Source organism: Camellia sinensis, chromosome 11 (assembly GCF_055761805.1).
Source record: "Camellia sinensis isolate YWXY chromosome 11, ASM5576180v1, whole genome shotgun sequence".
NCBI lineage: Eukaryota > Viridiplantae > Streptophyta > Magnoliopsida > Ericales > Theaceae > Camellia > Camellia sinensis.
This window is the reverse complement of record NC_138971.1, coordinates 141,786,799-141,799,408: the sequence shown is the minus strand read 5'-3', so window position 1 is coordinate 141,799,408 and position 12,610 is coordinate 141,786,799. Positions and strand designations below refer to the sequence as shown.

Below are 12,610 nucleotides of genomic sequence, written 5' to 3'. Positions count from 1 at the left end.
AAGTGGTGAAAAATAAAAGAAAATTAATTTTTTATATAATTCATGTTAACATTATAATTAATTTTTAATTTCTTGTTAAAAAAAAAGAAAAATTGAATGTGTAAGTTATTTGTAACTGAACTCTTAATTTTTTCTATATTATTCTTACAAAATTTTCATCTTAATCAAATATTTATAAGAAAATATATTTTCTTTGCTATTTCTTTTTTTTTTTTATAATTTCATTCTCTCTTTCAATTTCAACCAAATTTTCTTTCTAATCAAAGGGAACCATAGGGAAAATAATCACCTAATTTTTTCTATTTTTTAAAAAATTGAGTTTTTTATTTTTGGATTTTTTATTTTTAGTTAATTAGTAAATTTTTTTAATATTTTACGTATTTTTTTAAAAACTTTTTTAGATATCAATCTATATATCTATTATAGTAAAAAGTCAATTTAAAAAAAAACGTTTGACAAAAAAAAGAGGAAGCAACGTGATGGTGGCGATAGCGACGGTGATGGAGTGTAATAAGCTTCTCTACTTAATTATATGTTTAGGGGGGCAGTGAAATAGAGAGAAAACAAATTTTATAACCCACTTTTTCAATTTTTTTATTTTTATTTTTTTGAGGAGAACTATAACTCACTTTCTATACTGTTCTAAAGTAATCAAAATTAGGTTAGGTTTGAATTAAAGATTTAAAAAAATATTTATGGAGAAAAACAAAAAGGAAAAAGAAAAAATAAATAAAATAGGAGCTTATTTTTTTTTTTTCTCTTTCTTTTTCTTTCTCTCATCAAATTTCCACTTTAATTTTTAATCCAAGTACGGTGTGAAAATTGGTAAGTTAGACCATCTCTAATAGATTGTGCTATTTCAATCATAGCAAAATTGTATTTTAATATGATACAATATCAATTTTTTATATTTTAAGAAACTCACACTGACAGTAAGTAGGTTATTTTTTAACATGTTCACTATATAATTTAAGTTCTACTACATATTTTGTATACCTAATTATATATTTGCAATGTCTTTAAATTAAACTTTTAATTAAAAAATGTAATCTAATAATTTAATATTATAAAAACTTTGATTCAGTAGTTTATCATGATAGCCAACACCCTAATTAATTGAGTTCAATACTAGTACCATATGATTCAATCTTCTCAAATCCATTTCAAACTCAATTGGGAAAAAAAAAAAAAAAAAAACCTCCACTGCTAAAGATGCAAAACATTTCACCTACAGCCACTACAAGAAAAGTAACTTATGGTGACGAAAAATTGTGAAGAAAATAAATTTCGTCACTAAATAAGAATAATTCGTGACGAATTATAAAATTTTGTTACATATAATAAAAAAGTAAAAATTATAGGTGTCGAAATTTATTTTCGTCAATAAATACTTTTTTTCAGGTAAGGAAAAATTAAATTTCGTCACTAAAGATTTTCCCTCTAATTTTTTTGGGTGGCACCAAAATTTTGAGACTTTTGGTGAGAAATTTTTTTGTCACCAATTATAAAATTATTAGTGAGAAATATATTTTCGTCACTAATAATTTTTAATATTTTAAAGATTTTTTGGTGAGGAATTAATGTTGTCACCAATTTTGGTGGGAAAAATTTTGAGTATTGAGCAGCATTGAAAAAATAGGGTTCTAGTTATTTTTTCCCCATTTTCTGTTTATCATCTCCTTTTCCATTTATCATCTCTATATCTCTCTCTCAAAACACACGCACCTAATACTCTCCGCCATCGCTCTTTGCCCTCGCTACTCCCCCTTTAGCGCCTGCACTACCGTCAGCCCTTGTTGTCTTTCTACGCCGCGGCTGACATCGCATCTCTGAGCAAGCATATTGTTCTCTCTCTACACTGGACTTGTATAAATAGGGCTCCACTCTTTGCATCAAACCCAGGTTCTTTTTCTATTCCATCAATTTGATTGAGCTATTGTAGAATTTTTATGGGTTTTCAATCTTCACAATTTTTTTAGCTTCTAATATGGCTTTATTGCTGATATGTTAAATAAATTTTGAATTGTTTTCTTTGTTGAGCGATTTAAAAGCTTTAATTTATCATATGGGTTTTCAAGTTTCATATATTTTTTGAAATTTTTTCAGTAGTTGATGTATTTAGTTAGCCATTACTGCTCTGCTCAAGGATTAGATTTCTAAACTAGGGTTTCGATTTTGGTGATTTGTGCAATTTGATTCCTTCTAGTCTACCGCCTAAAGATGGTATTTTTATTTTGTTATTATTCTACTCTGTGTCTATCAAAATTATTTGGGTGAAAAGGACATTTATTTTAATTATTCATTTGGATATTAAGTTATTTCTAGCGAGATTATTTCTAAGATCAATGAGTTTGGACTGTGATATTATGATTAATGATATTGATAATGAAGCTGTAACACACTAACATTGTTACATTATTGTTTAGTTGATAGCAAAAAGCAATTCTGGATGTTAGAAATACTATGTTTGCCTTACAAACAAACCAGATGGCATGGAATAACTCTATGTTCAACAAACCAAATGGCATGGAATAACTCTTTTAAAAATAAATCAAAAATAATAAAATTAAATTACAATTTCTAAAACAAAACAAAATACAAAATTAAGAATCTAAATGATAGAATCTACTCATAAAGTACCTTACATCACAACAAAGTGGCAAGTTTGATACTTGGGCGGTTTCCTATCAAACATGGGCCTTTTAAAACTAATCCACCAATATTAATCTAGATAACTATTTACCATTCTATTATCCTATGATCCAAATAGACTAATTAAGTTGTCTTCATTTAGTAATGCTCTCGATTATGGTGTTTTTGAAATGTATCTTTATCTTGATGGTATTGTAGCAGAGGTTGGTTAGAGATTTTTACAAAATCCTCAATCAAGTGAGTACTGAAGAAATCTCAGATGACCTGAAGTTGTCGAAGTCATTTTTGAGCAACAATTGCTATTTTATTTGAGCAACAAATTTGTAAATATATAAAAACTTTGGTTTTACTTTATTTGATTTAAGAAAGTGAAAGACATTGTTCTTATGAGTACAATGAAACAAAAATGAAGGAAAATGATGAAGATTTGAAGAAAAGAAGCTAGAGAGAGAGAGTCTAATTTTGCTCTAGTTTTCATTCTGTTCTTTGAAGAAGAAGACATAAGTTTTATCCTGTGTGAGTGTGTTTTTTATACAAACTAGTTAATCATTCAGTGTGGTTGTGTCCTAGGATGGTTTTTACATCCTACTGAATTAGTCATTTAGTGGGATTGAGGCTAAAATTATTTATTACATCCTAATTGTTTTGAGACAATTGGATGGTTAATTTTATATCAGAAATTATCTTTTTGTTTATATATTGAAATTGATTTTGCCTATTTGATTCTTGCATAAAAAATTTGTGAGATTTCAGTTTGTGAAATCTAGTTATAGCAGATTTTTGTGGGCCTGAGTTGTAGCAGAATATTTAAAATAAAATAAAAAAAATTGAAGGTAAAAGAAATTTATTTTCTTTTGGTGGGAGTATATTTTAATATACTAAAATAATTTTTTATTCAAAAAATAAATTATTGAATCAAAGGCATCTCTGTCGACACTAAGAATCATGTGAAAATTAACATTCAGGTTATTGAACATTTTCTGTATTTATTATGTGTTCCATCACCATCAAAATTTTTTATTTGGTTTTATCTGTTTTGTGTGAGAATTAGCAATGTACAAGTTTTCCTATTTCTGACCAGCTAGAGTTATACCCCCCAAATAATGCTTACTTGAAAATTATACCTCAACAGTTTGTCATTTTCACATTTTTTAATTACTTAAAAAGTCCTAGTGTATATGCAAGATATTTCTGTATGCATATTTTAGCTTTGATTTTTTCATGCTTTATTTATTATGTGCACATATCAATCAGGTTTTACAATTTGGCTTAATAGATAGTTAAGTGAGCAGAACATGCTCTCACTGAACTTGTATGTTTATAAAGTTGGGCACAATTCTTGATAAACTGAGTCTAGATTTTAATGGATCAAGCCTCTTTAAAATAGCAAGAAATACGTATGTGCAAGGGAACTGTTACTTTTGATATGTTTTTGGCTCTGGCAATTTCTTGTACCCCATTAAAAATAATAAGCACTATTATTTTTTTGCTTCTGTTTAAAGTGCTTTAAAATGAGGAGGTGAATTATGTCTACCAGTAAAATATTTGCAACTTTCTTGACTTTATACTTAGATCTATATTATCATACATAACTTTTTGCTCTTTGTTTTGTTATTTTTGCAATTGAGTTCTGATTTGTTGTCGCATTTTCATGCTGATAATACCCCCAGGCTCAACTTAACATATTGCCTTTTATTTCTTTTAACCTGTATGTTATTGTTCTTAAGAATTTCAGGGGGGAAATTATTGAATTCTCTGTTGACAGAATTTTTGCTCAGCTTCACTTTTGCCCATCTGCCTTTTAAGGCTGGTGAAAATTAGGGTAACAAATATTTCTACAGTTGTCAGTTAAGGATCCTGTGGATGGAGGAGCTTTCAGATGCATAATATGTAGACTATGCTCTTTGAGATTTTTCTGTGCTAGTTTTTATTATGATAACAGGAGGGTTTTATTTTTTTGCTGGTTTTATTTTGATGACAGTATGAGGATTTGATTGGGTGATCTTCACCTAAACAAATTTTATTTATTGTTAACAATTTGTGGGATTCTTTTCTCACTCTCAGTGAGTTGGAAAATGTGGGGTGTTTGACTGTTGTTGAACCAATTTGTATGAGTTTTTTAATTAGAGCAGATGTACTGCAGCTGGGAATTGGTGTAGCATATACATAAATTATCATCATCATGACATTATAATAATGTGTCTTGTGCTATCTACATTATCCATGCACATTACCAATGGACTGATTTCCCTATTTTGGTGATCAACACAATCTTCCTAGTATAATTTAGTAACTAGAGGACTAGTCCTACTATCAGCTGAAAATAGAAAAGTGATCAATGAATCAGAACCATTTGTCTGAAACCATAATTGCATTTGAACTGGATGTAAATGGGGCAATTTTAATGATTCTGAAATGTTTGTTGATTTGTACAATGATCAATAAATCAGAGATGTAATTTTCAAGTAAGGAGGGATTATTTAAGTTATGGAAATGTCTTTTTTTTTTTTTTGCCTTGATGACTTTAGGTTGACACTAGTGTTGTTCCAATAAAATTTGACCATGCATCCCATGTCTTATTTTGGTTTGATGTTGGGCACTACACTAGCTCAATTTTGATTGAATAATCAAGCCAAATTGTATTTTTCACTCTCATCAGTTTGCTATTGTTTCAAAGATATTGATCAAGTCTTTCTATCTCTGATATCTTAGTGTGATAGTTATGATGGTTAAGAATATTGTCTCACTGAAGAAGTGTTTTGCAGGAATGCTTCACGTGGTTTATGTCAATGTGAAAAGGATTAATGGAAAGCTGTCCAGAAGGGGCTTTGGAGCTCTGTCATGTCACCTTATGAGGATAGATATATTGATGTTAAGTTCATTGGTGAAATTTCTGGTCCTGTCACATTGACAGATGAAGATGGTCAGACATTTATTTCCTGGTTCTTGGGTCTAATTCTTATTTTGTTCTCTCTCTCTCTCAATGTTTATTTTTGGTTTTTATGGTTTGTGCAGAGTTTCAAAGATGGTGTTTACTTTGTCTTGCTTTTGGTTTTGTTTTATTGCTGTTGGCATCAGTGTTCAGTAGTTGGGTTCCTTTCTATTATAGCAGTTCAATGGAAATAGGAGTTTTGCTTGTCATTATAATCCTTCTTTTTCAGGTATTTGGATTTGGTGGCATTATACAGTAGTTTTTTTTCGATCTGTTTCTTTTCAACTTGCTCTAACTTCTTTATTCTCATATGGTGTGCGACCTCTTGATTGTAAGGTTTTAAACTTAATTTTATTGCACATCAAATATCAAAGTTGACTTCTTTAATTATACAGAAATCCTGAAATCTTTTGAAAATTGAACCTCGGTTAAGAGTAAAAGTAGACTGGTGTTCACTAGTTGTATTGGCAATGTGACTAATGCTATAAAAAATCTTGTAACTTGTGGGGCTTTTTTTTTTCTTTCAAATATTTGTTTTTATTTAATTTTATAATTTCATGATAGCTTCAAGGGAGAAGAGATGGGAAAAAGAATAAGTTATGATGTTTGTCCTTCTCTAGCTTTAGAATTGAAAGATAAAGAGAACGGAAAAGTATTCTTTTCACTATATTGAAGAATTTTTGCCAAATGAGTAGTGTTTACTGCAATTTTATTACTTGCTAGATAGTTTTAGAATTTCATATTTTCCTATGAATCCATTTTACTTTCAAAATTCAACAATAAGGTCTAAAACAGTGGAGTCAATGTGACTTCTTCTATCCCCTCTTCTTTTGCACTTCCTCTATCCGTATCTACTTGTGTCTTGCTTTCAAAGTCTTTACTTAACATCTAGGGGCCATTGGCAAAAATGATAATCTTATTTTCCCCTCCCAAGATAAGCATTTTGTTTCATTATGGAAAAACAGTCACTAGTAAAGGGGCTGCTAGCTGTAGTGCAGTGTACTAATAAATATCAAAAGCAAATTGAGATTACTGGTGGTGGATCGTGGATGAAGGGTGAGAGTATAACATGTGGAATACCTTATGTTGTCTCTCAATTAAATATGATATATTTAGATTCTTAGAGGGAGATGAGTTTTAAATTTTACTTCCCTGCAAGGGAGAGAAAGATGAGAGGGATGAAAGGTGCTTGTCCATTAGGTGTTGGGGTCGAGTTTGGCCATGTACGATGGATGCCTGGTGGACTGTGTCTATGAGGTTGTTGAGTCACCCAACCTTGGTGTTTGGGGAAGTGGTTTCTAGGTTTTGTTTTAGAGGTGGTTGATAGCCATGGTGGCCCATGAGGCTATTGGTCAGTGGTGGCATGTGAGGCTGATTAGTTTGTCTCAAACATGTCCTGTGATTCTCTCTAGTTCTTGTTGCCATTAGTACTAGTGATACATGGTATTTCTGTAATATTTTGGCATCTTTTGTTATCCGTGTTGCTTATCATCAAAGGATCACCTTAACTCTTTGAAGTTTTGGATTGTTATATGCATTTCTACTAAATTCATTTATAAAATAAAATTATTTATATATGAGTTTAGATGTAATTGATAATATATTAACGTTTTCCTTATTTATTTTCTTCGCAGATTGGTTTTTGATGACATTTGGAAGCATACTTGCAAATCAAAATTAAGTTTGGATTTTTTTTTCTTGTAAACTGATACTTAGTTCTAGTTGCAAATCAAGATTGAGTGTTTATTTTATTTTTTGCAGATTCCACGTTAGGTCATTTTGGGATTTGCTATGATGTTTTTTTAATTTTTTTTTTAATTTTTATACTTAATGGAATATTATTAAATTTGTTTGATGGATATATTTTGATTTATAATATAAATTGTTTAGTAAATTTTTTGTGTGGAGTGGTGTATAATAGCTAGTGGATTTCTTAACACATTTAGAAGGCTATTGTGATATAAGTAGGGATATTTACGAAATAATAATTTAAATTGAAATATAAAATATAGAACAAGTTTAGTGACGAATATTTTCGTTGTCTGTACTTGTTAGTTTGACAAAATGATTATTCGTCACTAATAAATATTTTTGTGACAAAATTTATTACAACTTATATATGAAAGTTTTCATTGATTTTGTTATTTGGTGACTAAAAATTTCGTCATGTATATATATTTTTGTCACGAAATATATTTCGTCACTCATATCTGACTTTTGGAGACGAAAAATTTCGTCAACTATACATCTTACCGTGACGAAATTATTTCCTCATCAATGATCAACATGTGTGACAAATTTATTCGTCAACTAAAGTTATATATACAGTACTGAATAACTATTTGGTGACGAAAATGACAGTTTTTGGTGATAAAATGTTGTTTTATTGGTGACAAAAATTTTTGTCATCAAAGTAATTTTATTGGTGACGAAATTATTTTTCCTCACGGTGATTTTTAGTGACAAACATTCAATGACGAAACCAGTGACAAAAATATTTCCTCACAAATATCTATAGTGACGAAATTAGCTCTTTGGAGACAAAAAATTTTCGTCATTCAAGACCCAACTTGATTTCAAGCTCCAAGTTCATACTCGATTCCTTTTAGGATTGCCAAGTCTTGGATTCATGGAAGCCGGGTAAATGATGAATATGAATCGTCATACAATGATTTGGAAGAAACCTTGATTACATTGAAAAGAATTTCAAATTCCTTATTCCATCTTCTGCGGTCAGATGAGTAATTTACTGAATTTTCAAATTGATTTTTGCAATCACGAACTTCTTCCTTAACATCATTTACTTTAACCGCTATGCACTTATAGTCACCATCATAGAAGAGTTTCTTGGTTTGCTCAAGGTCTCTAATGGCATCCTGATAATTTTTGTAACACGAGCCATATCGGTCTGTGAATGAGTTGTATCTGTTGGACAATCTTCACTGTATTTAAATAAATTAAATTCTGTTGTGTACTAAACAACAACCAGAATATAAAGAAATAAAGGAAATGAGAGAATTTGTTTGATTACAAAAATCAAACTCGAAATAAAAATAAATAAATAAAAACAGATTTTATTTTGTTACAAAAACAAAATTAAAATCTGATTTAAATAAATAATAATAACACTGAAAATAAATTAAATAACTTACTTGATTTAATTTCTTCGAATTATAACCTGATCAAGTCTAGTGTTTGACATTGTGTCCTTAAGACAGATTCGTCCTCTCCACGGTGCTTTCAGAATTTGGACGTCTATCTCCCAGGATGAAATGATCTACTACAAACAATAGCAGCACTACAAATTGTTTGCCTTACGAACACACTAAGTGTTTACACTCTTTCACACAAAAATAAAATGCAGCAAAATGAAGAATAGAATTTGCAGAAGTGAAATATGAAATTTCTGGATGATCAATGAATGTCAAAAATCAAATGAGGGTGGTTCTATTTATAGATGCAAAGGTGGCTCTTGGTTTTGAATTGAACATATATGAAACCTGTTGGTTTTGAATTCAAACAGATTTGAATCTGTTGGGTTATATTTCAAACAGATAACAAAACGGGAAGGGCCCTGTTTGGATGTACAGTAAAGCCAAACTAGTTTATTTCCGATTTAATTTGAATTCTGAATTTTATTTTATACAAAATAAAATTAAATTCAAATGTTTTTGGCCCAAAAAGATTGGGTGATTTTTGGATCTAATGGGTTTAGCCTATTTTGCCCATAACCTCTCCCTCTAAAACATTTGGGTATCCCTTGGGGCACACCCCAAGTACCAAACCCAAGCCTTAGAAACCCATTCAAAACCTTCCACCAAATCAATGTGGGACAAGCCATTTTACAACCTTAAGGAATTTCCACCAAAACTCTATTTCCATGGAGCACACTTTGGCTTCAATTTCCCATTCACTCGGTAATGGTTTTGAGCAACCAAATATACCACGTGAATTACAACGCAGCATAGAACGCGTTACCACTTTGATTCGTGAAAATCGATGCACGGGGCCCACCTAAAAAATATACCGAACTTAGGATAAAATTCTAATTTTACCCAGAATTTATAACCATTTTCAACAGTATCTGTCCTTCCATGCATCATATCTGTTATCATGACGAGAATTAAGAACCCCAAGAATGTCCCTAGCCTTAGAGGATGCTAAGTCAATTGCAATCTCAGTTAGGCCACGAATATCAGCATCTGAAGCACGCCAATCAGATTTCGTAAGCTTCATGCACTCATGCTGATCAATAGTCTTAGAACATATTTGCTTGAGCTTAGTATGTTGTTTAGCAAACGAGGGACCAATCAACATGAACATGAATACAAGAGAAACTAGCATGGAACAACTACCAAAAAACGATGCCATTTTCAATTCTCTATTTCTGGATTTGTTTTTTTTTGTTCTTCCCTCTTGGCTAGTATGGGAAGTAGGAGAGGCTCTTATATAGTACTTTTAATTTGAGGGACTCTCAATTAATACATTTGATCTTGTGTTTCACGAACTGCTATTTAGTATTTTAACAGAAAATTTATTTTGAAATTGAAATTTGATTTAATATATTTATTGCATCTTTATAAGTTTATTCTCAATGAATTACCTCGGTTACAGGATGAACTGTTCATATGCATATTGCTATTTTTTATTTCCTTCTTTATTTATTTATTTTTTGGGTGAGAGAACAAATAACCTTTGCTAATTCTTCTTAAAGAAGCAAAATGTGTCTCTTAAAATTTTTGAAAAAAATAAAAAACCATGAAAATTATCTTACTAATTATCAATATAATATGAGATTTTTTTAAAATTAAAAAAATGTGACCGCCCCTACACCCCTAAATCAGTCATTTTTATGTTTAAGCACCATAAAACAAAATCCGTAAATTTGAACTCCTTGCCACAACCCACTATAATTAAGTAATTGGGAGTCACCATCTAAGTAAATATAAAAAAAATAGAAAAACAACACATGTTTTTGAGACCAAAGATTAATTTGGTAGATGACACATTTCTTATAAAGTCTGATGTTTGGACATGATGCTTGAACGTTTAGTTCTAAAGTGAAACATTTTGGATTGCGATAAATAAAAATAAAATTTATCGACCTCCATAGGTAGCATAGCTGTGAAGGAGTTGGATTGGGATAAGCTGTAAATCTAGGGACTTGGGGTGGCTGCTGTGCGCCTTGCATAGCAGCCACTGTTGTACAGTCAAATCGGCTTATTTTGGAGTCCATTTTGATAATCTGAACCGTTCACATTTTAAAGTACATTGAGTAAAACATACTTGCAAACAATCAAATTAATCAAATATCGTTAACCCTTTCATCCATTCATCCATTTTGATGATCCGAACCGTTCACATTTTGAAGCTTTTTTTTTTTTTTTCTCTTTCTGTTTCTTTTGCTCATCAAATTTCCAGTTTAATTTTTAATCCAAATACGGTGTGAAAATTGGTAAGTTAGACCATCTCTAATATATTGTGCTATTTCAATCATAGCAAAATTGTATTTTAGCATGATACAATATCAATTTTTTATATTTTAAGAAACTCACTCTAACAGTAAGTAGGTTATTTTTTAACACGTTCACTATATAATTTAATTTCTACTACATGAGTGATTTTGTATACCAAATTATATATTTGCAATGTCTTTAAATTAAACTTTTAATTAAAAAATGTAATCTAATAATTAATATTTATAAAAACTTTGATTCATTAGTTTATCATGATAGCCAACACCCTAATTAATTGAGTTCAATACTACTAGTAGTACCATATGATTCAATCTTCTCAAATCCATTTCAAAGTCAATTGAAAAAAGAAAAAAAAAAAAAACCTCCACTGCTAAAGGTGCAAAACATTTCACCTACAACAATGATTTCAAGCTCCAAGTTCATACTCGATTCCTTTTAGGATTGCCGAGTCTTGGATTCATGGAAGCCGGGTAAATGAAGAATATGAATCGTCATACAATGATTTAGAAGAAACCTTGATTACATCGCAAAGAATTTCAAATTCCTTATTCCATCTTCTGCGGTCAGATGAGTAATTTGCTGAATTTTCAAATTGATTTTTGCAATCACGAACTTCTTTCTTAGCATCATTCACTTGAACCGCTATGCGGTTATAGTCACCATCATAGAAGAGTTTCTTGGTTTGTTCAAGGTTTCTAATGGCATCCTGATAATTTTTGTAACACGAGCCATATCGGTCTGTGAATGAGTTGTATCTGTCCTTCCATGCATCATATCTGTTATCATAAGGAGAATTAAGAACCCCAAGAATGTCCCTAGCCTTAGAGGATGCTAAGTCAATTGCAATCTCAGTTAGGCCACGAATATCAGCAACTGATGTACGCCAATCAGATTTCATAAGCTTTATGCACTCATGCTGATCAATAGTCTTAGAACATATTTGCTTGAGCTTAGTTTGTTGTTTAGCAAAGGAGGGACCAATCAACATGAACATGAATACAAGAGAAACTAGCATGGAACAGCTACCAAAAAAGGATGCCATTTTCAATTCTCTATTTCTGGTTTTGTTTTTTTTTTGTTCTTCCCTCTTGGCTAGTATGGGAAGTAGGAGAGACTCTTATATAGTACTTTTAATTTGAGGGACTGTCAATTAATATATTCACTAATTGCTATTTAGTATTCTAACAGAAAATTTATTTTGAAATTGAAATTTTATTTAATATATTTATTGCAAGTTTCTTCTCAATGAATTATTATCTCGGTTACAGGATGAACTGTTCGTATGCATGTTGCTATTTTTTATTTCCTTCTTTAGTTATTTATTTTTTGGGTGAGAGAACAAATAACCTTTGCTAATTCTTCTCTTCTTATTATATCAATATCTAATCAGTCTCTGAAAAAGCAAAATCTGTCTCTTAAAAATTTTTGAAAAAACAAACCAAGAAATATCTTATTAATTATTAATATAATATGACATTTTTTTTTAATTTAAAAAATTTGACCGGCCCTACACCCCTAAATCAGTCATTTTTATGTTTAAGCACCATAA

General features: G+C 30.4%; 2 protein-coding genes across 2 annotated transcripts; both read right to left on the bottom strand.

Moving 5' to 3' along the window:
- Nucleotides 1-8,211: 8,211 nt before the first annotated feature.
- On the bottom strand, nt 8,212-9,955 carry LOC145802683 (pectinesterase inhibitor-like). The gene is made up of 2 exons (XM_082895449.1): nt 9,716-9,955; nt 8,212-8,460 (listed from the first exon to the last, which is right to left on the bottom strand). Exons 1-2 carry the CDS (start codon nt 9,953-9,955, stop codon nt 8,212-8,214), a joined length of 489 nt encoding a protein of 162 aa, XP_082751575.1.
- Nucleotides 9,956-11,518: 1,563 nt separating this feature from the next.
- LOC145802682 (pectinesterase inhibitor-like) lies at nt 11,519-12,103 on the bottom strand. Its single transcript, XM_082895448.1, has one exon. It carries the CDS (start codon nt 12,101-12,103, stop codon nt 11,519-11,521), a length of 585 nt encoding a protein of 194 aa, XP_082751574.1.
- Nucleotides 12,104-12,610: the final 507 nt, after the last annotated feature.